The sequence below is a fragment of the Hippichthys cyanospilos genome, chromosome 15, assembly GCF_059441005.1.
Source record: "Hippichthys cyanospilos isolate Australia breed blue-spotted pipefish chromosome 15, RoL_Hcya_1.0, whole genome shotgun sequence".
Lineage (NCBI taxonomy): Eukaryota > Metazoa > Chordata > Actinopteri > Syngnathiformes > Syngnathidae > Hippichthys > Hippichthys cyanospilos.
This window is the reverse complement of record NC_142383.1, coordinates 5,922,456-5,949,524: the sequence shown is the minus strand read 5'-3', so window position 1 is coordinate 5,949,524 and position 27,069 is coordinate 5,922,456. Positions and strand designations below refer to the sequence as shown.

The 27,069-nt window shown below is 38.8% G+C and overlaps 1 protein-coding gene across 3 annotated transcripts in view; it reads right to left on the bottom strand.

Moving 5' to 3' along the window:
• Window positions 1-228: 228 nt before the first annotated feature.
• exd3 (exonuclease 3'-5' domain containing 3) overlaps window positions 229-27,069 on the bottom strand; it is a 44,504-nt gene continuing 17,663 nt past the window's right edge. For all 3 annotated transcript variants that reach the window (XM_088435193.1, XM_088435192.1, XM_088435194.1), the window contains exons 20-21: window positions 1,102-1,168; window positions 229-1,000 (exon numbers count right to left, since the gene is read on the bottom strand). In XM_088435193.1, coding sequence (XP_088291319.1) covers window positions 696-1,000; window positions 1,102-1,168 — 372 coding nt within the window. In that variant the 3' untranslated portion in view covers window positions 229-695. The remainder of the gene's footprint in view (window positions 1,001-1,101; window positions 1,169-27,069) is intronic.

Below are 27,069 nucleotides of genomic sequence, written 5' to 3'. Positions count from 1 at the left end.
AACATCTGAAAAGTGTTAAGGATAGTTGGATTTTATGAGTATACGAAATGCATGAGGAGCTCTTAAAAATTTCAAGGGCAAACACATAAAGTCAATGAAGGATTAGGGAAGAGAGGAAAAAAGGTTTGAGACGTAATGTGAAGGAATTCTCACCGCATGTGTGGGTTACTCCGTTAGGTCAAATCCACCCAGACCCCGAGCTGTTCATGTTACACCTGTGTAGTCTCATTCTCGTGATTTTCTTTTTATTTAGAAAACACCAGCAGTGAATGAATACAACAAAAATGTCATTAGAAGCAAAACAGAATTTCACTGACAACAATTGAATATACGCAGAGAACCTTAAAACCTCAAAAAAGGACTTGCTTTTTCTCAGCTCCTTAAATAAAGACAATCTTTAAAATAATTATAAAAACAATTACAATTAGAAAAATTAAATGCTAACACAAACCTAGAGGTCATTTCTGATTAGATTCTGTTTTTATAAGTAACAACTGACAAGTCGAGTTGTGATTCAAATGTTTGCTTCAAAAACAATAAAAATGCTTGACACAATGGGAAATGTGTTTACATCTTCACCCAAGTAAGCTAAATAAAATATTTAACAGTTAAAAAAAAATGTTGGTTTTGTAGCTTTCTTTAGACAACTTCCCATGACAATAACGTTTCACGTTTCTGCCGTGCTGTTTAAACGTTTACTCTGTACCTTCATCAGTGAAAGTCATAATCTCCTGAAACATGGAGAGGACACGTCCAAAATGAGAGCCCTCCCAGAACACCTTTCCACACCGGGTACAGACAAAGTAGTGCGGTACCCGTGGCACCAGGGTCGGCGGTACCGCATGCAGCTGTATGGGTGCGCCCCCAGGAAAGCTGAGGGTCACGGGATCCAGGTCCGACAGGGAGGCCCACTTACACTGAGGACCATATCTCGGGAGTTCAAGATGAAGCGGCTCCTTCTCTGGTGGGGTCAGAGACATATCGCTTGCCTGCAAAAAACCTACAAAAACTTAAATTAGATTCAATGCAGTGATAAATTCACTTTCGCATTAGCATAATGTTATGCTAGAGTTGCGCGTCATTTTGAGAGGTTTGACTAACCTTTCTGTTTAAGCATCCTCATCATGTCTTGTCTTGGCAGTGCGACATACTGGTCACTGTTACACGCCTGCACAGAGAATTCAAAAGGAAGATTCAAGAAGGTGTGTTGAACACATGAGATTTCATACAATGCTTTCCATACACGTGCCAAAAATTGATTTTCACTTTTGTTTTGACTGGATTAATAAGTGAAATGTATAACAAGTTGTTTTGGCAAAGTGAACCAGAAGCAGACATTTTCCCACCTTGTCACTTTGGTGTGAAAAGAGCAACACGCAGATCCGATCTATGGGCGCGCGTGTGTGTGCAGGAGAGCATTTACGCCTCTGTAACATTCACACCTCCGTGCCGTTCTGTCCTCGATGGCGGAGGACACCCATCCTCCTCAGCAGGACATTAGTGTCCTCTTGTTTGCCAGCCCCCGCCGTTCGCACACACACGCACGCAACACAAACACCCACTTGTCTGTGAGCCATCCTGACAGCATGTGAGTGCTAAAAGCCTTGTCAACACACCTGAGCTCCACCCAGCAAACAACATTCCACTTAAATGCAGGGCTTTAAATCAAACCGCATTCAACAAATCTCACTCAAGTATGGTCATAATATTAGCTGTGACGAGATTGGCAAGCGTTTAACTTGGGCCTGTTGTACACCGAGTAACATGGTTGAAAGCAATTTAAGTGGACAATTGCTGAAAAAAAAAAAAGCTCACATCTACACACCAGCCTAATGAGCTTCGCATACATAATTAATCGCCTCAATGGAAGAAATGCCTTTATTGGAAAACAATGTTTTGAAGCACCATATAGACTATTGTATCATATTTTATTATCAACATACTTCATTTGTGAACTTTGGAAACAAAAGCAATAATGAATTACAATAAAAATTCTAAATATAGTTAAGTGTTATGATATACAGTTATTCACATTGGGAGAGCTACATCTAGCTTTGTAACCCCAACTGCAATTTTGGTCGCGAAAGATCTCCTGAATTTCACCACATCACAGCCGTGAGGGTATTGTGGGCGGATGGTGCATAGTTGATGGCCTCAAACGCGACCTAAAATGTGTGACAGTTCAGTTGCACTGGGCCGTGCTTGATATGCGGCGACCCTTAAAATGCACAGGAAAATCTGTCTAATGTATGTGAGGATAGATACATTATCTTCTTCAATGAGCATTTTGCTTTGAATAACGACAACTTCTAGAGCTTGAAAGTGTCCTCTAAATCCAAATTCACAATTTGTGTTGATGAGAATGAATGAACTCTAAATGGAATCATGTTGCCCCTTGTGCCTTTCAGAATTAGAGCTATGTCATAGCTTAACAAATTAAATATCCACCTTGATGAAAGTAGTAAATAAAGTGCACTTATATTGTGCTTTATCTACACCAGCTTTATCAAATGGGTGTTCTGGTATCCCTGGAGGTACGTGAAGGCCCTCCAGGTGATATGATATAATTTTTAACTGAATGTCTAAAGGTATCAGGAAATCTAATTTAATGCTTTTTCAATGCTGTGACAGGAAAAGTACATTTTCAAATAAACAGAAAATGGAGCAACTTATAGCAAAACTGTTACAGTGACTTTTTTTGCATTTTTTCAGCAGACAAGCCAGAAATAAAATCAATTTGGTTATACGATCTCTCGTCTGGGGTTGCTGAATAACAACGCCTGGAGGTATCACTACAAATCCATTAATCCATCCACCTTCTTTAGCCGCTTATCCTCACTAGGGTTTCCGGCATGCTGGTGCCTATCCCAGTTGTAATTGGGCATTAGACGAGGGACAACCTGAACTGGTTGCCAGCCAATTGCAGGGCACACAAAGACAGACAACCGGTCATACTCAAAATCACACATAAGAACAACTTAAGAGTGACCAATATATCTTCCATACATAGTTTTGGAATGTAGGAGGAAACTGGAGTGCCCGGAAACAAAACATGCGAGCACAGGGAGGCTGGAGCAGGAATTGTACCCTGTCCCTTTCAACTGTGAGGCAATGGTTCTAACAAATCTTCCACTGTGCCACCAAATTTTAATAAAATAGACATGGATGGCACACTTTTTTTGTTTCATGCACTACCTGCTACTAAAGTTTCACAGAGGGTACGTCTTTGAAAAAAGGTAAGTCAAAATGGAATACACAATAAACAGATACATGTACAAATTGTATTTTGTGTTTTCCATGTGTATATGTAAATGTGGCATGGCAGTAGTTGCACTGTTTGTCAGAAGCCTCTCAAATCCAAATTCAAATGACCACCGCGATTCAAGCACAGCCTTTATGCAAAAATGGGATGGATAATAGCATAAATATTGTATACCATGGGCATTTGTGGAAAGCAAGATTAATGCAGGCCCTATATGGCCCACGGTCCACAGACTCCCCAACCTTGGCTTTCAGCGAGCTGTGTTTGCCTCTGTGGTGACTGAGGTCAAGACATGGGGAGAGTGGCTAGACAGTGGAGGTGTGGGAAGATCCTGAGGTGTCAGCTCCTGTCTTGTTTGTGGGAATGAGGCTCATCTGTCCCGTGATTCTGCCTTTACACGCTCACACACACAGAAAACATGCATTTGCACATACTGTACATTAAAAAAAAAAAAAAATCATTCCACCAGCACAGACAAAACACTCGCAGTGCGCAAAAAAACGCATGCATCCAAACTGCCGTGCTCACACATATGAGTGAGGCGGCAGCCAGAATAACAGAGGGCTATTTGCTTAGCTCAAAAGTTTCCCAGAGTGGAGCAAGCCAGAACCTGCAATGAACTCTCAAGGCTAAGCCACACACTGGCAGGCACACACGCAACCTGCGATGAAATCGTTCCGTGAATCATCAAAACACAACGAAATGCAGGTATGCCGTGAACGCGAATGAGAAAGCGTGCACAGGATGATTATTGGTATGAACGGCTTTGCGTAACGCTTCACATGCATTCATGATTTGGATGGAAATATGCTAAATGAATTTAGTCAAAGTGGGTGGTTTGTGTTTAAATGAATACAGATGGCAATGCTTCCATTTGACTGCCTGAGACCGGATGATTTTTTTTTTTTTTTAAACAATTTTTTGCTGGTTTTGGCTAGCTGAAGCACATGAGTACAAGACTTTCCACATCAATATATTTAACTGACTGCAGATTTGTTTCATAAAGAGCACAAGTGCAGCCAAAAAAAGTGTACAGGTGACTTCACAAAGTTTTAAAATGGGAGGGGTTCTTCTGTGTGGCCTCTCATGTCCAATTTGTCTTTTGGATGATCTCATTGACATGGATGGGAGCAAGACTTTTGACATTTGTAAGTGATGCAACTCAGTAAATGTGCCCGATAGCATGAAAGCAACAACAGCAACGTGGTTTGCTGTCATTGTCGTTACATGCTAAATGCTAAAAGAACAGTGGCCCTAAAGTATAAAGTACACATGCAGACAACAACAAAAAAAGTAATGGCAACTCAAAAAGCAAAAACGAGTTACAAGAGACAATAACAGAAATCAAAAATAGCAAACAAAAATCAAGCAAAAGTAAAAAACAACAACACAAAAAACACTTGACACATTAAAAAAGACAAAACACCACAATTAAATAAAAAACCACATTAAAAACAGAAGAAAATTAACCACAAATAATAACAAAAATGCATTATAACGAACAAAAGAACAGGTAAAAAAAAATCACACACAAAAGAAAATTAATCACAAAAAAACATTAAAAAAACACCACAGCAAAATGAAAAAAATACCATTTGGAAGATTGACAAAAGGAATCAATTGGTGTCATAAATGTGCTTTTCTCTGAGGCGAGGTTATGGCTGGACTTCCAAACATTCGCTAATCACCCCCCCCCTTTACGGTGCCTACACAATTAGATTAACAATAAACACATTATGTTATGGACATTACAAGGGTATAGCTTTGCTGTTGGATAGTTTAAAAATTAGACTTTCAAAGTCACAAACAGCAGAAAAAAATTGGAGTTTTTGTGTTTTCAGAGGTTAGAAAACATTTTAAATGAGCTGCAGACTAAAGATCATCAACATTGCTGTACAGCGTGAGAAACTAAGTCTTGACTGTCACCCGGTTTGTATTGTGTGAGGACTTCGTTGGTTAGCTTTGAGGTTCTGAGACCAGCGATTTACTAAAAGTTTAAAACAGACATTTCTAAAATGGCACGGTGGTTGCCCGGCTTGAACCGCATGGGTGAAGTTTTGGTTTTTACCACAATGCTACACCTCATTTCAATTAGCAGGCATAAAAATGCCAGACTTGACAAGATCAAAAGGACGGCAAACATTCAAACAGAACTTTTCTTTTAATTGATCTTTTCTAATTTGGGACAATTGCGACATGTCTCAGTCTTTTCTTCCTTTGGTGTTTTCCAGGGAACCTCAGGCATTCTCACACTCCGTGTGGCAGTGCTAGAGAAAGAATGTTCCTTGCTGTGACAACAAAGGCCATCTAAAGTGTGATACTGTGTTTTAAAGGATGGGAGGTGGAGGAAAAAAGGGGAGAGAAAGGGGGATATTAGAGAGGAGGTGGGGGAGTCCCCCCCGACACGCTCACACACCCAGCGCTGCTGACTCCGTAGGCAGCTCCCATGGGAAAATCCTACTCCAATCTAAAAAAGCGGCGCTTTTTAGGACCAATGTAGGTCACATGGTCTGGGGAGCCAATTGGGTGCTATTGATTTGATTCAAAATGCAGCAAGTCAGGTAAGGCGCAGTGTGGGAACTGGGAGCAAGACATGCACCGAAGTTTCCGTTTGAAAACGATGTCTTTCATTCTTATTGTGACTTTGGAGTCCAGGGAAAGATTAAGAATGCTTAACTCAGCTGTTCAAGAGTGCGGTCGAACGCATATTTACAATATTTACAAGAAGAACATCCTTCCTCCATCCAACTAAAACACACATTTCACAGACTCATTGTTTTTTTCCACTGCCCCATGTCGACAGAATTGAGAAATTTTTGGTTCCTTGTCATTTTGTGCAGCAGTCTGATGGCACATGGAAATGATGGGTGATTTGTTTTGCAACGTTATATCTAAGTCATGCAACATGCATTGTGGTGCTGCAGTTTCCTGTGAAAGACAATGTTTCTTGTTCTACCTTTTCTTATGGCACAGATACACTTCATTTTTCGTTTCATCTTGTTTTATTCTAACAAAGCTATGTTATAGCTAGCTTCAAAAAGTAGCAGTTGTCCAAATGCTGTTTTTGTATGATGCTTATAAATCAAAACTTAATAAACTTAATAAACATTAAAAAAAGGTGCACTGAAAAAGATGAGCTAATTTGAAGATTTATCATGAAATACTTTCATAAATCAGTCAGTGCAAACTGCGTACAATATGAGATGTTCCATAACGAGATAATTAAATCAAATTATGAGGAATGTAGGAATTATGAGGAACCTCCGCCACAGCGGAGGTTCCTTAAGAAAAACTCTTTCGAGGGCTTTTTTTCTAATTGCGGTCACATCGCCAGGAATGTTCAACTGACATAAGCCAGTGGTTACCATAAAGGGGATTCAATGATGTCACTTTCCTGTCGGGATAAGCTGCCCATGAGTGTTTAAGGAAGAAACTAATGCTAGCAGAAGTCAAAGAACTTGCTTGAATAAATGTGTTGTTTTCAAAACTAGTCAGTGGTCTAAGAATACTAGCATGTAGTCATTTATGAATGAGCACAGAAGCAAAATGTTTTTTTTTTTTTTTTATAAACCAAACAGTGTGTAAATTGCCCATCTTCCGAAGGTAATATTACATAATTTAATCCATCCTCTCAGGAAGACCAAAATCTATTCTGGGATGCCGAATCAGGTAATACAACGTTCAGTTTCCAAATTATTGTGTTCCAATTTTTAGATGCCTTATTTTTTGTAGTATTTTGTGATTATTCGTTATAAAGTATTCAATAAACTATAACAATCCATTTCCTCTTGGTTTTTATTGTCTTTCTTTCTCATCAACGCAAGTGATGTCACAGATCTGTTTTATTTATGCTTAAAGTAGCAAAATGGCTGACCAAGAGGAAGTGTTCGCATTAAGAGGGAAAATTTGTCTATCTGGAAACATTTCAGCTCTAAAAAGAGAAATACTGACAACAGCATTGTTTGCTGTATGATGTTTTCATAGTGAAGAAACTATGTGTAAGCAGTGGAATGACCAATTTGACAATGCACGTGCAACATAACCATCCAGTCATAAGAAGCATATCCGAGATAGGGTCCAGCAAAAAAGAACGACCATAATGTGGAAATTTAAAAAAGTAGTAAACAAGATGAAAGCAGTCAACCATCAACAACAGACTTGTTTACAATTTAATGAAAAAGTATGATAACAAGTCAGCAAAAGCCCAAGAACTGACCAATAAGGTAAACAAAATTCTCCAGCCTATAATTTCTATATTTACAGTATTTAATATTAATGTCATGTGATGGTATTCCAGGATCCAAGAGCAACTTCAGCAAGAAACAGATGTCCACTGTTTTTTTACAAAAACAAAGCAGGACTAAGTGCAAAAACTAAGCAGTATTATCCAGGAGATTACAACTTATCTTCTGACAAAGGCTTCACTAAAGGAACTCAACTTGTATACTAAACAAGATAAAGGGTTTAATGACAAATTGTGACATGCATTGCTAAATGACATTGAATATCAAGGATAATTGCCATTAAATCCTTAATGACACTCACTGATGCAAAAGGTGACATGCACACTGCAAATGGCGACATAGTGACATGTGTAAACAACTGGTGACAAGCGCTTCAAATGGTGATATAGTTTTACAAACGGTGACGCGCACATTTTGTGACAATCACATTTCATGTTGTACTGATGCTTATTTGTGGTTTTAGAAAAAAATTGTTTAATGTGTCTCACAGATGTCAATTATGTGCAGCTTCTGAAAAAAAAAAGATTAATAGAATTTCTCTATTCAAATGTTTTTTGTGTTTTCCGCCAGTGTTAATTTAAATAGTGATGGGTTTCTAACATTGCCCAATATATCACAATACGTATTGCAACATGCCTTTGCTGTATCAAAATGTATTGCAATATGCTTTCCAGCCTCGATATCCAGCACTATTGGATTGCAAGCGAGTGGATTCTTCATGCGTTAACAAAACTAATCAACGAGCCAGCATAAAATTTGATTCATTTAACTTCTTCAACTGGAAGTCTGCTGGCCTTTTTTAAAGTCAGGTCACATCTCTTTACAACTCACACTTGTCTTCGGAGCCATTTAAGAGCAACTTCAACACCACATGTTGAAGTGACCCACATCCGATCTGGAAAAGATCAGATTCCATGTGATTTGTGCTGCTGACATTGCCCAAAAAACGTCACATATGAGGGCTTGGGGGGGATTAGACCTCGCACTGATATTTACTGCAGTGCGAAGGTGGCGCCAACAACATAACAGAGAACGCCAGGATCCTAGCCTGTGTTTTTTTTAAAATATTGTGCCATTTTAAAGTTGTTTGAACTCAAGAAGAAAAAAACACTCTGCGGCTTGGAAGTGGCCATAATCAACAACAGATTTAAAGTGGAACCAAATATATCTGTAAAGCAGTAAGCATAAATACATTTGTCTTATTGGATCCCATTGGGCAAATTAAACACACGTATTGTTGTTTTTTTTTTTTTATGTAACGTATAATAATTATAAAAAAATGCTGTTTCCCTTCCAGTGACTTACTCATTTGAAGCCTGGATGAGACCACTTCATGGCGATGTTGAGTCAGTCAAAAAAGGCAAAACACCTAAAGCCTTACAGTACATCTAAGTTAACCTTAGCATTAAAGAATATGAACAAAACAAAGCTGCCATGCACCATTCCATCTGCCTGCCTAAAAATGAGAACATTTCAACTTTAAAGAGCTCTACTTTGAATTTGTGCTGTTTCATGAATATAAACAAGGATAATAACTCAATAACACAATTGAGGTGAATTTGTCTTTACATTTATTATGCAAAGTCATCTCGCTAGCCAATAGTTAAAACTGTACACTTATATATTTTTCCTTTTACTTTTATGATCTATTTAAAAAAAAAAAAAACACCCTAAGCTTCATGAACTAGTACTCAGTGCTTGACTAGTTCTTTGGACATCATAGTTACTCAAAGTAATTATTATGAGAACTAGCAACTTTTACTTTGTAGAATAAGCGCTGACTGTAAATCCTCTGGGTTAAAATCTTGGGTAGTCAAAACGCCAATAAAGCTGAAGGGAAACCAGGGGAAAAAATCCTGTGGTCACATTTCCCACAGGTTCCTGAGGGGATCTGCACAGTGTCTCAGAACCCCAAGTCTGACGTAATTAGCAGCTCTGTTAACTAACCAATACCACCTGACGCCATCCTGAACTTGGACTACAGCAGAGGTTGTCTGAACTTGACATCACACACTCCTTCCTCTGACTCACTTCACTTGTACACAAAAAACACACACAGGTTGCTGTATACACTACACAGATGTAAAAATAAACATATAGCAACGTTCTTGATAAAAGTCATTCAAAATTTTCCCAGGGGTGCAAATTGTGGAGTCGTGGAAGAAAAAGCCAGACTAGTTACAACCAACTGGATGTTGTAGCGTTGATGTGAAAATATTACAAAATTATCAATGATATTATGTCGAACCATCGGTTCAGGTATTTATACATCAATTACAATGTACAATCTGTCATTTAAAATGAGTATTACTAGGGTTAATGTAAACATTTGAATTGATATACCTGTATACTGCTTTTGCTGTCAATCAAACACAATGTTTTGAATATATGTAAGCAAGAAAAGGGTAATTGCATGATGAGAGTGGGTGAATTGCTTTAAAAACACAATGAAGTTATTTTAAAACAGGTCTCAGAACGCAAGTCTGAATGTTTGTTCAATGTTCCGTCACAGGCTAAGCGATAACGGTAAAATGATTGGTAACTGAGTGAACATGGTGTTCATATTTAAAACACATCTAATGAGCTAATGTGTCCGGCAAGGTCAGATTACTCACTTAAGCCTTCAGCTGTATAAGTCATTTAAGGGTATTTTAAAAAATATTTGTGAGGACAAGCAAGTGGGCTTGTTTACATAAAGTGCTCCTTTAGAAAGACACAGCCAACTAACTGGACAGGGATGCATACCAATGGCACTGTACACTTTTTGAGGGTCTGTGTGAATGCTTGCCCGTGACAAACTGTGAGTAAAAGTATGTTTTTAATCGGTTTTCATCTGGTAAACACATCTTTTCTTACATTCTTACTAAACTTCTCTTTTTCAATGGTTTTCTTACTCGAAACAAGATACTGTCCTTGTCTGCTCCCTAGGTCCATATTATTGGGTTTCAAGGGCTTCTGAAGAAGATAACAGTCTATCTTAGAGAAGATAACAGTCCGGTCATCACACAAATAGCCCTAATGTGTTCCCTCAGCTTGGCATAGTCAGTTAATTCTGTTTTCTCCCCACTCAACCTTCAACCCCAATGTCTTTCTCTCTCTCTTCTATTGGACCTAAGTTGTCTCTCTTGCTCTATGTCTTGCTTAGCGCTTCATCTACCCCCTTCTAGGGTTCCCTTCAATCTCCCTCGCCACTTCTCTCTGGTTGTTTCTCACCTCTAACCTCCTTCTTTCTCTGCTACTCTGAGCACTCTTTCTTCCCTCTTTAGACGCCAGATAGCTGAGGCCAGTCCTAAGACAAGCAGCTCAGGAAAAGCAGGGTGCTGAAAAGGTCCATTGACAATGCTGTTCGCTCAGCAATGCGTTTTGAGAAGGGATAAAATTGCATAAAAAGCTGGATTAGACAAGTACTCAGTCTCTATTCATGGGTATCTTTTGGCATAATGCGTAAAAATGAAAAACAACTTGATTAAACTTAAGGCTGCCATTGCAATGGGTAGAAGATGGCATGGAATACTTGGCACACTGGTGTTTCACAAGTGGAGTTAAGTAAACTCATTCCCCTGCTAACACAATGTTGTTGATAGTTCTTTGATGGCTGGTTTAATAAACAGCTTTTTAATGCCCTTTTCTAATCCAGCTAATTTATAGACACACACAATAGACAAACTATAATTAAATATAATTAAACTATAATTAAAAAGTTTCTTGTTCATTTCACTTCAGCAAAAGTTGAAAAACTCCATTTAAACTATTGTTCAACCCTGGGTTCTGCGCCATACTGGATACTGCATACTGGATACTTAATGGATACTACACCATCTGTTGTGGTGAAAAAAAATAAATAAAATGTCTGTCTCTGGCATCCATGCGATGAAAAAAAAAAATGCTGGTATCTTTTGGGGTGAGGCTGGGTCCATAAATTCCAGCATTCGTAATGTGATGACAACATGCCTTGTACACTACTTCCTCTGATGTGTGGCAACTGCTCTGAAACTGTCGGGACACTCACACGTTATACTGTCAACCTGAAGCAAGTTACATGAACTTCGTTTGCCCACGCATATACAGACACACAAGGCTCGTCATGGGAGATTCACAGGCAGATTCCTTCTCATAACGTTTATCACAGCAGCAGTACTGCTCACCCTGCAGCGTGCCTCACTTTTACTTTGTTCTCATCTGTTTCTGATGCAGAGGCATGCAGGGAATGTTATTGTAATGTTGAGTGACTCATACAAGACTGTAAATATTGACAATTGTAATGGCTGCAAGCAGGGCAATTCTTTCTTATAGACATGGAAGGTCCCTCTAAGACAAGACTGGGGACATGATAAAATAATCATTTTTGTGGCAACACATTCTACCAATATTTTACCATCTTTGATTCCTCTAATTGTGTCACTGGACACTCAAAAATTCTATTCCAAAATGTGTCTGGCGATACTGTTTGATAAACATTCTTAGACTTAAGTTATTAGCACTTTAACACAAAACATTGATGAAGCCATGTCAATCCTCTTCCTGTAGTGATGCCATGACTGGACCACTAAGTTTTTCTTTTCAAATTAAGAACAATCGAATTGAAACATGAAGCAACTTTAGGCATGGGCCGATAACTGGTTATTCCGTGCTTTTAGCACTGCCTCTGGCGTTCTGGAGGGGCGAAATACAACTGGCGATACACTGTGGTTTTAACAGTCATGGTTATTTAAAACCATCCAAATTCATCGAAACCTATAAGCCTGGAGTTGTTGAATTAAGTACATCATAAAAATAGCACTACAAATGCAGTTCCAAAGTCTAATAAACCAGACACAAATGGTCCAGCACCCTCACGGCTTGGAAGTGAAAGTATATTGTTTATCAAGAAAAACTGCATCCAAGTACAGTTTTGGTTTTGCTCGCTTAATGTACGCGAGCTAAAAAAACATTCGAATCACTTTGTGTGAAAAATTCCACACAGCCATACTCGCCAAAAGGGGACAGAGACATTATGCAGTGGAGTTAATAGTGGCCTAGGGTAGCTTTGTTTCAAGACATTTTCTATGGATGATTATAACAGCCACCCAGTGAGGCCAATTATTATTATTATTATTTTTTAAACTCAATAGTGACAGGTGGGTGCAAGAGATGGCCTTGACAATGACTTGACATCACATCCAGTCCTAACGTTCAATGCCATTAAATTAATCAAGGGTATTTGTTGTGGCAAATACTAGAAACAAAAATAGAAACACCAAATATTTATGAAACTTCAATATTGCTCTTTTAACCCCATCATGCGGTTCGGTGGACGAGTGGTTAGCACATCCGCATCACCGTTAAGGGACCTGAGTTCAATTCCACCTGGCTTCAGCCTTCTTGGTGGAGTTTGCATGTTTTACCCGAGCCCGCCTGGGCACGCCGGCTTCCTACAACAGTCAAAAAAAACTTGCATGGCAAGTGTATTGGACATTTTAAATTGTCCTTAGGTGTGATTGGGTGTGTGAATCGTTGCTCCTTCCTGTGTGTCCTGTGATTGGCTAGCAATCAATTCAGGGTGTCCCCCACCTACAGCCCAAAGTCAACTGGAGTAGGCACCAGCAAGTTTGCGACCCTTGTATGGAGCAGTGGCTATAGAAAATGGAAGAATGGATGGATAGCCCCATCATTACCTTGAAATGGTTTTGTGCTGGTTAGTGCTTACTTTGCTGAAAAGATATTTCATAGGTGTATGTCAATGAAAAAAGGTTGAGAACCACTGATCTTCTTAATAACCCTGAAACTTGAGAATATTTACATATTATTATTATTATTATAGTATTTGTTATTGATGATACTGAACTTGCAGTTATGACATCTGCCCCAATATTGAATGTAATTCTGGAAGATTATCAAATAGCTACTCAAGTGCACCAACCTCAATTTTATACTCTTTCTGAATGGTAAACTGATGTATTTTTATACACTGCTATACTGTGAATTCTAGGCTGCTTTGTGTAGGTTAATAAATAAGTGATTCACACGCAAAGGCGCCAAAACTGATAGGGGTTGTTTTCAGGAGCTCCCTCACAGGCTATTTGTCTTGTTGACATCAAATATGTTATCAGGATGAAAGCAAAGGTGCATTGGCAATGAAAAGGCGAGATAAAACCAAATAATAGAGGGAGGGGACATGGGGTTAAGTGGCAATAATGATGCGGGATAAAACATCAGTGGGTATGTGCGTGCATGTGAGTTAAAATGCACATCAAAGTGTCTCAGGGAGCCTTTCCCATGTCAACAAGAGACACAGGGGGGATGCAATTAGGCGGGTAGGCAGAGAGGAGGTTAAAAAGGGAGTACATATGGGGTTGACGAAGGGTGGCAGTACACGATGATGAACAAAGACCGCAGGGGAAGCTGGAGAAGTGAAAGAAGGGTTAAGGAGAACTGGGTTGGAGGATAGATGTTGGGCTATGTGGGCAAAATCAGACAGAGCAGGGTTTCCAGTAAAATATATCACATCAAGTGTTAATGAAAGGAGGTAAAACCAAGAGAGGGGATAGATGATCGAGAGAGTTCGTCTGTCACGCATCGTTTTTAATTCTACTATTCCTTCATTCGCTGAAACACTTCTCCCTGTCCACAAACAGCCCCAGCAAATTCCCTAGGGCCAGGGGCAGTCCCCTTTCAGTCTCCAGTGACACAGTAATTAGAAGTGTGGGAACTGAATCCAACCCTCTTTTTGAGCCCCACACCCCTCCCTTCCCTCCAAATGCGGGCTTGCTCCCATCCTTTCACTCGTCCTTGCCCTCCAAACAACTTCAGGCAGCTACTCCTTCTATCAACTTCCTGTGCCACCTTTATCACCTCACCTTCGTACTTAAGCCCAAAAGTGCACCCAAAACATGAAACGTTCATGTTTTTACATCAGGCGTCACTATTTCAGCTCAAGACCCTAACGTTTACATTTGTCTCCTGCTTACCCTTGACACTGACATGTCAATAAAGCAATGACTAACGTGGAATACATTACTTTGATGATCAATATGATAGCTTAGATCATTTTGATCACTGAAAATTATTGACACAATACAAACTGAGCGGTCCATTTTATATTCTTACCAATTAAAAAAAAAATCATAGTGATGTTTTTTTTTTCCTCTAAAAAAGAATATTCGTTTTGGAGAGGCACATTTTTACTTGAAATTTAATCCAGTATTTTAAATTCAATGGGACCAAATAGGTTCCAGTCACTTAGTGTTTTAAAGGAAAAAAATAGCTTTAAAATGAGACTATACAAGCCCGAACAATGGCAGAATTTAGTTTGACCCTAAAGGATAATCTAATTAAAATACGGCTTTATCATTTATATCTAATATGCTTGCTGCCGATTTTATGGATGGGACTGAAAAGCATATCACCCAATGGTAATTCAATTAAAAACATTATCGCAGATCCTCCTGGGCCACCTGTGATATTCATGGGAGCTACATATCACGCACGCTCACACACTCAAACCCTTACCCCCCCGGCCCATTCACCCCACCAGACCCCCCCAACCCACCCACCCATCACAGAGTCCCCGATCCCTTGGAATAGAGCAATGCTGTCTCTACCGCTCTCCATCAAGCCCAGCGCCACCGCCCCAACCCCCCATTTGCTATCTACGCGACGATAACCATGGGAACAGCAGCACTGTGGGAACAGGCCACCAGTTGACCAAAATAGACAGCAGGAAAATGGAGGGAAAGAAAGAATGAAAGATAGAAAAGCCTCCCAGGATCCAGGGAGACTGCATGTAACAAGTCCATGGGATCATCCAGGCATACAGGTGCTCAAGCACTGAAGTCACTTCTGGTTTACACTAGCAATAGAAGAAGACAGAGTGGCTTGAGTTCCAGCATTAATTTTCATCTCAGCAAGCAATGGGGCATGCTGCAGAATCTGCGTCTCAAACATATTTCTTATTGTTAACAAGATAGTAGCAACTTGGCTTGGCATCATTAAGACCCCTGTCTGAAGAGCATACTGATGTAACAGAAACACACTTAGTAACACCCGCAACCACATTGCCCCAAAAACCACACGAGTGAAATTGAAGCAAGTCTGAAAGTTGACCTAGGTTCAGAGTAGACATGACTGAAATAGTTGGCAATATTGCTGCGAAACTTGTGTCCTAACTGCAATATCTTTTTGTGGAAATCAAGCCATATTGGTATTTATTTGTGTTTGGTCCATAGGCAATGCTACTGGTCTCCAGAGAGCATACACAAAAATACTCACATGCAAACACACTTTGATGACGCAAGATAAAATACCGGAATTAAGTTCCTATGAGAAACATAGACACTCCGCTTCCTTGGTCTGAAAGGGGAGGAGGAAATGAGAAAAGATGTAAATGCGTACCATCGTCATGTTTTTCCTTTTTCAAACTGCTACAGATCTAATTTTCCATTCCATTTACAGTACAGTGTACCCTCCCTATTCCAACACAGACGTCCGAGACATGTACTCTTGCAAATGTACTCTTGTTTTGGTGTAATCCACATTTTTCTCTTTCTAGTTGGCTTTAATGGCTGTTTCACATCAGTGAATGATGTCACACCATCGTGTAGGTAATTACCCCCCCCCCCCCCCCGTGATTTATCTGTCAATAAACTCATATATATCTCTACATCTTTTTTTTTTGTTCAGCGTACTTATCCTTTCCATCTATCTTACAAAGCCCCCCACCCTCTTGTGCTCGTCCAGGCCTTTCCCAGGCCAAGGAAGCCTGACCTCCCTAGACTTCTACCTCTCAGATCCCTGGGGGGAGAGGGTATCCGCCTGTGGCTATTCCCACCCGCCAAGCGCATTCACATTAATCCGACTGTGTAACAGAGGAGGAAACAAAAAGGAAACTAAGAGGTGCTCACGAAGGCCAAGCAAAAATCCTTATAAGCCTTGCCACTCTGATTCCAAGGGTATAGTTTAACACGTTTCCTCATCTATCTTCACTATTTTCACAATAGGTCGAGAATGTTAAACCCAGTGGTCACTTGAGCTCATCACTTTTCTACAAAAATCATATTTCATTGGACCATGGAGACTCCAGTAACTGACTCGTTTCTCAAAATGAACCAATTAATAAATGAACCATTAACCAAAATTACAAATCAAGGAAGCAGTAGAAAAAAAGTAATGTTCTAGAGCTTTATGGCACTTTATAGACTTTACATTAACAATGCCATATATAATGCTTCCAACTCATTGAGTGGAAAAATGGTATTCTTTATTCAAGACATTACATGATGTGTTCCTTGTTATAATACGTTATCAAAAAACTGAGCACATGCGATCCATGTGAATGGAATAAAGAGTGTTTAGAAAGATGGAGAAAATATATATTTTTGTGTGAGACAGCAGCATCTGACATGAACAAGACAGGTATCATAAATATTTTTTGTTTAGGAATGATTGCAATTCTAACCTTTTGACCTCTGCAACATGTACCTTAATTCCCCAAATATAGGACACAATTGTATATAGGATGCACCTTAATTTTAGGGTTAAATTCTAGTATTTTCTTTGTTATCGTATATAGGACACACCAACACTTGTAGCAGCCTCATGGTTTGCAACCTGCTCTGTTTCAAGAATCAGCTTTTTTTTTAAAAGCTACTCTAATATTCCTATATGTGAAAAAGTATGGACTCAGACGTTGCTCGCTTCTTTAATATAAATAATGTAGTAACAACCTCGACTAACACGAGCAGCTTGTTCACAGCAACTGACGCAGCCGACTGACTGCCTCTAGTCTAGCTCATCCCATTACCATAATTACTGTCAGTAAGAATAGGTCCGCAATAAAAAATGTGAATCTGTAAATCAAAACTGGGCTTATGTGGCTGACAGATGCAATCTTCCTTGAATGTCACAAAAAAATCTAATATTTAAGTTGTTATTTACGTTTATAGGATGCACAGATACTTTTGTGCCTTATAATTGGGGGATTAAGCTAGTTGTAAATGCTAGTTGCAAGAACAGGTAACACAAATGTATGTAGCCCTGCAGATAACCAATGAAGTAGTAGGGAAAAAGGAGACAAAACTCTAAGAAAACAAACAAAACAAAATATTAACTAAATCAAAGAAAAATAAGCAGTAGCGTAGAACCCATCATTATAGAATTCTGACTTCAGGCAAGCTTGCAAAGTTGTTTACGTCTAAGAAAATTGATGTATCCCTCAAACTCTTAAAACTTCAACCTATAATCAGGGTAGTTCGCTCTTGGAAGTCAAGTCAACAACACAACAATGAAAAAAAAAAAAGGGTTCCTGACAACATTTAGTCAAGTCAAAACATGGGTAAAGAAAACATGAAACACATGATTGCATGTAAAGGAGACACACCAAGGTATAAAAGCAAACCAGTGTGCCACAGAGTCAACATAATAATAAACCTAAACAACCAAGTTCCCTGCTGAGAAGGGCGGGAAGCGTTCCTCATCTTGCAAGTTGTGTGCAGTGCAGGCAGAATGAGCTGCGAAAGAGCTTTGCTATGCCGTACTGCCACTTGAGTGTGGGAGAATGCTCCATGCTTCACTTAGCTGCAAAGGCGCAAGATCACATTTCACTATTGCAAGGGAAACCATTAGACCATGACCACAGACATGGCAGCGGTATCTGGGTAGGGAAGTACATGGCTGTCAGGACTCATCCTTTCAACAGTATTTTTTAAATTAAATTTACCTGAGTTTTTGTTGAAATTGCGAGGAACTTTTTAAGAGTTCAATATGCAAAAGCTAGACGTATCAACATATTGCTGGAATTGCTGGATGAAAATCACTTTTCAGGATCCTGTAAGTCAGTTCTTCACAAATAGAGGGGTATGAGGTGATGTCAGGGAAAAGACTTTGTTTTTGTCAAGTTAAGTGTAATTGCAATAAAATAAGAATTTTCATCATATTTTTTTAAAAGTTTTAGGCACTTTGATGCACATGATTTTCTTTTCTTATTTAAACTAAGCTGCAACCTGTATAAACCGTTGTTGAAAATTAATTTATATTGTTTTTTTTTCTTTTGTGAATGTTAAAAAGAACACAGGTTTAGGTATACTTCTACAATAGTTATAGATAATAATCTTTTCCCTTTCTTGGGGGGGCTTGCCAAAATATAATTGAGCAGCACTGTTGTAAGCAGGTTCAATAATTCATAATAATAATAATAATTTAAAAACAACCCCACATGCATGGATTGACTAAAAGCATACCTTAAAAAAATGTAATTCACCAAAATGTGACTTTTGGCCCAATAACAGGGATTTGCCATGATGATGCTCATTGAGTTTTCACAGTTGATTGCAGTCGAACTGTGGCCTACCTAACTATTGTTGGTCGCCTACCTACATGACATTGCACTACATGGATAAATACTCAAACCTGAATAAAAGAAAGTCAATAGAGAAAAAAAAAGAACACTGCGATGTTTACATTGAATGCTGCTTACGCTGAGAGGTCAAGATTATTAAGTAGTAGACCATCATCACAACCTTGCACCTGACAGTAATGTCAAAATAAAAACTACCAAAGTCATTTGTCTCATACATTATTTGATATCAAATAATATATGTTGTTTCTCAAAACATTTGCCTGTTTTACAAAAATACAGTGGCTTCACAGGTAGCACATTCTTTGCATGTCTCATTGCACGTCTGGGCCCAAGAAGCTCCAAAAAAAAAAAAAACAAACAAAAAAACAACAACAACAACAACAGATCTCATCCCATAGTTACTGCCTGGTAAACATGACTATCAAGCCTGGGTCATCTTATGCTTCCCAGCCAGAGAGGAGATGCGATGAATACTGCAAGCCTAAGTAATCTGAATGAGTCAGACTTATCTCACACTGCAGTTGGACGAACTTGAACATGTGAGTGACACATATATATATATATATATATATATATATATATATATATATATATATATATATATACATATATATATATATACTGTATGTATTTTTTTTTTTTTGTCTTTTAATAAAATACTGATGAGACAAAAAATCCCAGGGCCTGTAAACTAACCTATGGAGGTGGGAATTTTCGAACTAATTTTCCAAGTATCCTAGACTTACAAACAGGATAATATATGTCAGTATAATATATGTCATAAGTTTTTATATATATATATATATATATATATATATATATATATATATATATATATATATATATATATATATATATATATATATATATATATATTTTTGCCTGGTTTCTGTGTGGTACTGCTGGCATTACATGACCCCAGCTTTGTTATTATGCAGCATAGAAGTGTCCCTCCCTTAAGAGACTAGAAGGGCAATCACTCACAGCCGCAGTCAGGCCATCCAGCTACTGTGCTCTGCAAAACATGAGAAACTTCCTCTTTCTGTGAGGACGGAAAAGCATCCGTGAGTGGTTCCCTGTCCCCGAGCTGCCGGGGAAAGCAGACCCTCTCGAGTGCCTCTCAGCTTGCCTCCCCCAATGAGCTAACAGCGTGGTCGGACACACACACACACATACACACACACATTCCGTTGTGCACACGCGCACACACTCACACGCACTGTATGGTTTCTCCTCAGGAGGGGAACGTGAACAGGGTTGTCTGTCTGCAAGCGCACAGCTAGTTCTCATGACATCACCACCCGGCTGGAATGCACCACTCTGCCCTGTTGAAACCCCTCCACCGGCCAGGAACTCGCACGCACCAACACACACATTCACAAAAGCACATGTCGAATGATTAATGCGCTACCAGTATTTTTTTTTCCAGGGTAATGTATAGTGTACACAACACGCACACAATTGGCATTTTAGTTTTCTTCACTCCTGCATTCCTTTCCCTCACCTATCCTTTTGAAAGTCATCATGTCCTCCCCCAGCATCCCTTCCCCTATCATTTAGCCTTACTTCTCGTCACTACTTACTGTACTTGTGCGTTGTTGCAAGACCAACAACTAACAAAAATCTTCAAGAAAGGCACAAGTGTAAACCTCCATCTAGGCTGAACTATGTTAAAAATGTCAGCGAGTAACAGCAAGCTTTTTTCATAAAAAAACACCCAACACATGAGTTGGTAAAATTTAGATCAAAGACAAACATCACAGCAGCCAGTTGGCATTGAGAATACTTACCGCATTGCATATAACACACACATGGCATACTATGCAGTTAACATGGAAAAACTATGTATGAAAGGGGTGTCAAACTCGTTTTAGCGTGCAGGCCACATGGAGTAAAATCTATTCCCAAGTGGGCCAGATCAGTAAAATCATGGTATATATATTTATTTAACTATAAAACAACAACTTCAGATTTATTGTTCTTTTTTAATACTGTCCAAATGCAGCGCAAGCACAACATCACTACAGTAACGATTCTATAGCATGGAATCAATATTTGCATTGTCCAATTTTTCCTTGTAACATCAGTTCCTTATGTGGGAAATGACAGTACATGTCCTGCGCAAACGTGCAAGTATGTTAACAAAATACAGTACCTGTACATGTGTAACAACACAAGCAATAACATGCATAAATATATTGTCCAAAACCTGTTTATTAAGCAAAAACTGCAGCGTTCAGAATATGTACAGTATATGGACTGGAAAATGTAGAAATATGGTTCAAAAACTTTTACTGTTTATAAAATTATGCCGATGCACTACAGTACTGCCTTAACTACAGTGTTGTATACTGTACTTTTTTTTAAAATATTGAGTTTTGTCCATCTTGGGAACAAATGAGTCTATTTTGAGTTGTGGTGTTGGCTTTATTTTTTGCATGATGAAAATGTTTGCCTGCCTTTCATACAGTTTTGTTGCTAATTGAAAGTAACTGTCTCGTTGATCATCATGAAGGTCTGGTGATTCTTGTGCGTCGCGCCACAAGCAATTTCCTCTAAGAAAGTGAATTGCCAGAATTATACTGAGCAAGAATGAAATCCTTGTTTTTCAAAGTTTTGCATATTTGAGTCTTTCCGACTCTGAGTGTCATCTGAATGTTTTTTTTACTTTGTATCCCGCTTCACTCAATTAGATGCATTTCACAGTCACTCTTCCACGGTCATTTCTGTTCTTTTTTTTTTATGCACGCCATGATCTACAGGACGTAAATTAATCACATTAAAATCTTTCGTAATTAAAGCCAAACTCATAACAATAAGGAGTCACATGTCGGCATTTTGGGGGCGATGATGGAAGATTGAAAGGAATGGATACAGTTATTCCTGTTATATCGAGTGGGAACTTTTATGCATTTGCGCTAGAGCGGTCTTCCTAATAGTTTCTGATTTTCGGATACCGGAAGTTCTGTTGCAAGGGATTGATCGTTAATGTAATATAGTCATAAGAATTTTAATGCATACGTTTTTTTTCCAGGTTTGGGAAAGCTGTACTGTATACAGTCAACTTACAATATTGAGATGGAGTCAAATAAAGGCAGATTTGGACAATGATGAGTGAGGATTTATGTGTGTATCTTCTGCAGTGTATTTACTTGTTTACCGCTGATGAAATGTAGACCAAGATAAAAATGAAATTTAGCATAGCTACCAGCCAGGTGATTGATCATACTTTTTTTTTTTTTTTCTGTCAGCTTGCTCGTCTCAGTTGTGACATGACGTGAATGAAACAGGTTTGCGCGTAGTATTTTGTGATCAAACTCCCACAAGATATGCAAGACAAAGTGTCGTTTTGGTTTTGGTGTGAAGGTAACATAAAAGCAAAAAGCGAAAATAAAGTAAAATAAATCTTTTTGTTTATCCAACAAATTGGAATGACCTTTACTCATGTGGCACTTTTGTATTTTGTGTCTAATCACCTGTTAACCGATGCCATGTTTCCACCAAGTCCTACAATTGTTGGTGGTTTGCCAGGCAAATGTTTGTATTTCTGTAGCTGTGTAGGCGAAATGGTAATAGTGGCATAAACAATGTCAGAAGAATTACATTTCAGACAACACCTACAAAATGGTTTGGTTGTGAAGTTAGGCCAAAAAAAAAAAAAACATGTCGATGCACCGTGGCGTGTGTTTGAAATACCTGTAAAAAGTAACTACAGCTTTGAATGTATTACACAACCTTTAGTCATTATAAACTGATCTTTTTTGTTTAATTAATGTGGTGAACCATGTTTGCAGCACCCTTTTTCTATAGAAACCTTTCCTGTATACATATAAAGTGTTGCAATGGCAGCAAGAATGAAAGATTTCCCCCAAAACATGGGATAACGCAAGCTGCGTTGTGTGACGTCGACGACAAAATACCAATGCAAATCTATTCTATGCTTCTTTAACTACCTGGTCTGCCATTACATTTATGCTGGCATATGTTCCATTGCCAATGCAGAGTTCTAATACAATTATTTTTAGCAATATTATTATTAGTATCTTTTTTCTTTTTTAACAGAGAAATGAGGCACATCAGGGGCTGTGCAAAGGGGACTTTTTGTGTATATGTGGAAAACAACGGAAATTACGCATTACTTCCTTGTATTGGTAGTTAGAGGAAAAGCCCTGTTGAGGCACTCTCCTCCCTTCTCACCTCTCTTCCTCTCTTTCCAACCTATCTCAGCCCATCTCTGTACCTTCCATCACCATCCTGGTACATCTTTCTCCTTTTAGGCAGCTTCCATTTTCTCCCAGTGGTATTTACCCTTTCACATTCAGTCTTGCATCCCTACATCCAGCTCACCTGGTCATTGTCATGGACACTTGCTTCCTTCTGACTCTACCTCTCAGCCTCCTTAAACCCACTCTAATTCTCTCAGGCTCAGTGACAGGAAGCAGCTTGGCTCACAGACAATGGAACACATCAAAACCCGGCACCAGCCTCACCAACTTCATGCACACACACATATACAAACAGAGCAAGACAAACAGGACATTCCAGCTGCCGGCTGCACCGGATTCCTCCCCTTTGCTAAACTGAAACGGAGAGTAAGACTGAGAGTGGGTGGGAGTGGAGAAGTGAGGCAAGGGCAAGAAGGCCAGGAGGAGATGGAGTCAAAATAAAGGTAGTCATACACACTACTAGGGAAGAGTAGATTGAATTTCAGGGAGGGATATGGTCTAATTTTGCACAATGACTCTCCACGCATCAGTACAAATCCCAAAGTACCCCAATGCACAAGGGTTGGGATGTGACCAGACTTTGTATAGCACAAATGTACAAGTAACAATTAAAAAAAAAAAAGTATTGTGATCACTAATATTTTCAAAAGTTGAACACATTTATTATGACGTACAGTGTGGTATTGGTTTACTTTGGTGTTTTTCCTATCGCGGTGATGCAGCCCGTATCTGTACATAACTTATAAAAGGTCACAGCCTACCAGTATTCTATAAGCAGTAGTAAAGTCAAGATCACAATAAATATTTATATGACACAAACCTCTCAACCAAAAATCTAAAACAATCCAATGAAAAGTCATAAGTACAATACATTGCAAATTAAAACAGGTCACCATCAGAGAAAAGTATTCTACACATAACAGGCATAATGGGACATTGAAAACTCTGTTTCAACCAAAATTTGTTGCTCAAAATTAAGACACAAACAAGTGTTGCACCAACTATCCATAGTGGTACTGTATCATTAATTTATGGCGGCAAAAATAAGGTGATGCTAAAATTTCCAAATATAAAGAAGGCACATGCAAATAAGTAAATAAATAGCTGAGTATAAATGAATACTTTACCACGCTCATGGCTGCTTAACGAGGCTAGCTTAATTCACTTCACATAATTCTGATAAGGATTCTCATAGTAAATGGTTGAATTAATGTAAATAACCAGGGCTGAGCAAGTCATAGGCAACTTGTCAAGTCGCTGATGGAACGCTCATTAAGAGTGTGCTCTTCTGCCCTTTGCGCAAGTGCTTTATGATGTGAGGCCTTCTAAAAACTACACTGAAGTCAAAATGTTGATAAAGTGACAACAATGATAGCAATAGAATGATTCATAGAGGAGGACAGTAACCATCAAAATACCAGCATTCTACTCATTTTGCAGACAAATTATTATTGAGTATGTCAGCTCCTGTTCCACTTAATAAATCATATCCACTTCACATGACACTTCCTGGACAGCAAAGTGAAAGCTACATATTAGTGGTCCACTCATGTTTGCACAGTGGGATTTCGTCCTGGTTTGGCTCCAGTCAGACACACAGACACAGCAGGTTTCCCTCCACACACACGTACAAAGATAAATATTTAGGCTTTCCATCTTAATGACGGCATCTAAATGCAAAAATGTAGAGTACAAGTCAAAAGTAGAAAATAACCACCCATGTACATATGTGTGTGAGCTTTATCTTAAGCGCTACAACAGTGTGAGTGTGTGTGTGTGTGTGTGTATATGTGTATGTATGTGTGTGTGTAACAGGAGACGTGAAGCGCTCACCACACACAGTGGGAAATATTTGGGATGGTTTCCCTCGGAATGTTTTGGCGTGCCTATGGAATGCTCTCCCCCTCCCCTTTTTAACCGTCTTCAACTCCCTTTTTTTACTGTTGCTCACTGTCATCTACTGAAAGTCAGTGCATCATTGTAACCTTTGTATATGCAAAACAAATATTAATGCAGAGGTCTAAAACACATATATCTTGGATCTTTGACTCATTAAAAGTGTGCATAATTTGAAAACACTGTCATTGCTCTAAACAAAAAAAACCCACACACACACACACACACACACATTAAAATCAGTGATGGTAAGAATTTTTGACCTACCAATGGCCCTAATATAATCACCTCACTTATTCCACTTGGAAACGTTTGGTGGGATTTTTTTTTTCTTTTTACAAAAAAGGCTTAAAACATAAAAATATGTTTTTTTAAAAACAATCTTCATCGTTAGATAGGACGTTTTTGCCTTTGCGGGTAGCTGTGTTTCTGTTGTAGTATAAATCAACACTGAGGAGGTCCCTCAAACAGTTCTTAGTGAAATCCAAGTTCAATCTCTCTTGCTACATTTAGGTCATGAATTAGACTGAGCCACTGCTTGTCCGAGAGGATTCAGCCATTTTGTAATGGTTCTTCCAGGCAGATCGAATGTAATGGAAAAAAAAACAAAGAAAAAACAAAGAAAAAAGCGAATGCAACCTTGGGGGTATGTAAACTTAAGTGATGTGATTTTACATCAAGTCTCAAAAAGATATCAGCAGTACTTCACATTGAGAAACATAAGTTAGTAATAAAAGAAAAATGTCCCATTAAAGAAACCTTTATCCAGCATGAATGAACTGTATAAATTCATTCAATACACATGGCTCGTTTCTATAAAAACCTCTCCATCAGGTCCAATTGCGGGAAATCCGACGGCTTTCCTTTGTAATTTTACGGCAAATCCACTCTTGTATTGGGAAGTTGCACCAAGCTGACCTCCATGAAATGATGACGATTACAAACGCCTGCTTGTTGTCCAGTAGTGTGTTTCTAAAGACACATTATTGCCACTTCATCATGTTCTAAAGTGAAAATGTTTAACTTATAAATGATACATTGTTGTTTACTTGGCCAACTTGTGCAAAATCACTTCTCCCCAATTCTGGAATAAAACCGGAAGTAAAAATAGGCATGGTGTCTAGGATAATGTGGCCGTGTGTTTACGCTGCATGGGCAGTACAGGGGGCGGTGTAGAGGTGGTATGATAGTTTCTTCCTCACTGTCATGTGATTGTACCCCAAACCATTTTCATAAAATCGGGCCTGGCCGGTGCAGAAAGCACAGAATAAGCAAGGAATTCTTGGAAATGCATCAATGAAGGAAAATAACACTTTTGGATGTGTTTAGGGAGACAAATTAAAACAAATTAAGCTCCCAAAAGTTTAATATCCATGATAAAAAAAACATTTCAACAGACTTGATAAAATGGCTTTTCTTTCAGGAAAAGAAAAACGTGCATGCTTAATCATTTTCTTCTGGGTGAAATGAGGTGTACCATTGGCTTGCTTTCTGACTGTGAATTTGGAATGGAATTTTAGTATGAATCCGTATTTTTTAAGAAACCACAAAGTTTATGGGCTTCAAAGTGTGTGAGAACTAAGGTTCCACCAGAAGCATTATTACGGCCTAACATCAGTTTCTAAAGAAGCAGTGTCAGAAGGACAATGCTCATCTGTATTCACTGTTCATTCCCAGGCTTGTGCTTCAACATGAAGAGATTTATAAGGATCTTACAAACAATACTGTGGTTTGCATATCCCTGAATTATTTGCAAAGCTGTGCTGAGAGACATTGTTTGAAATTACAGTTGTGTGAGCATATTTGTGGTGGTTTGTGGGAGAAAAAAAAATATGAATGTGTTGGCCAATTCTCATGTGCAGTCATATACGCAACAACATGTAGTATCTGAAAACATGTTGAAACCTTCCACATTTCTCCTGGTTGTCAGCCCACAGCTCTTTGCAGATCAAACCATCGACAAGTTGCCTAATTGACAGCCATCTCTTCCTTGAGTGGCATCTCACTTGTACATCCGATCCTTTCGTAGCCTACACACAGTATTTGTTAAAAATAATTTGCACTATTTTGGTCTTTCCTTATCTCTTAATTGTTATTTACTTTCACTGG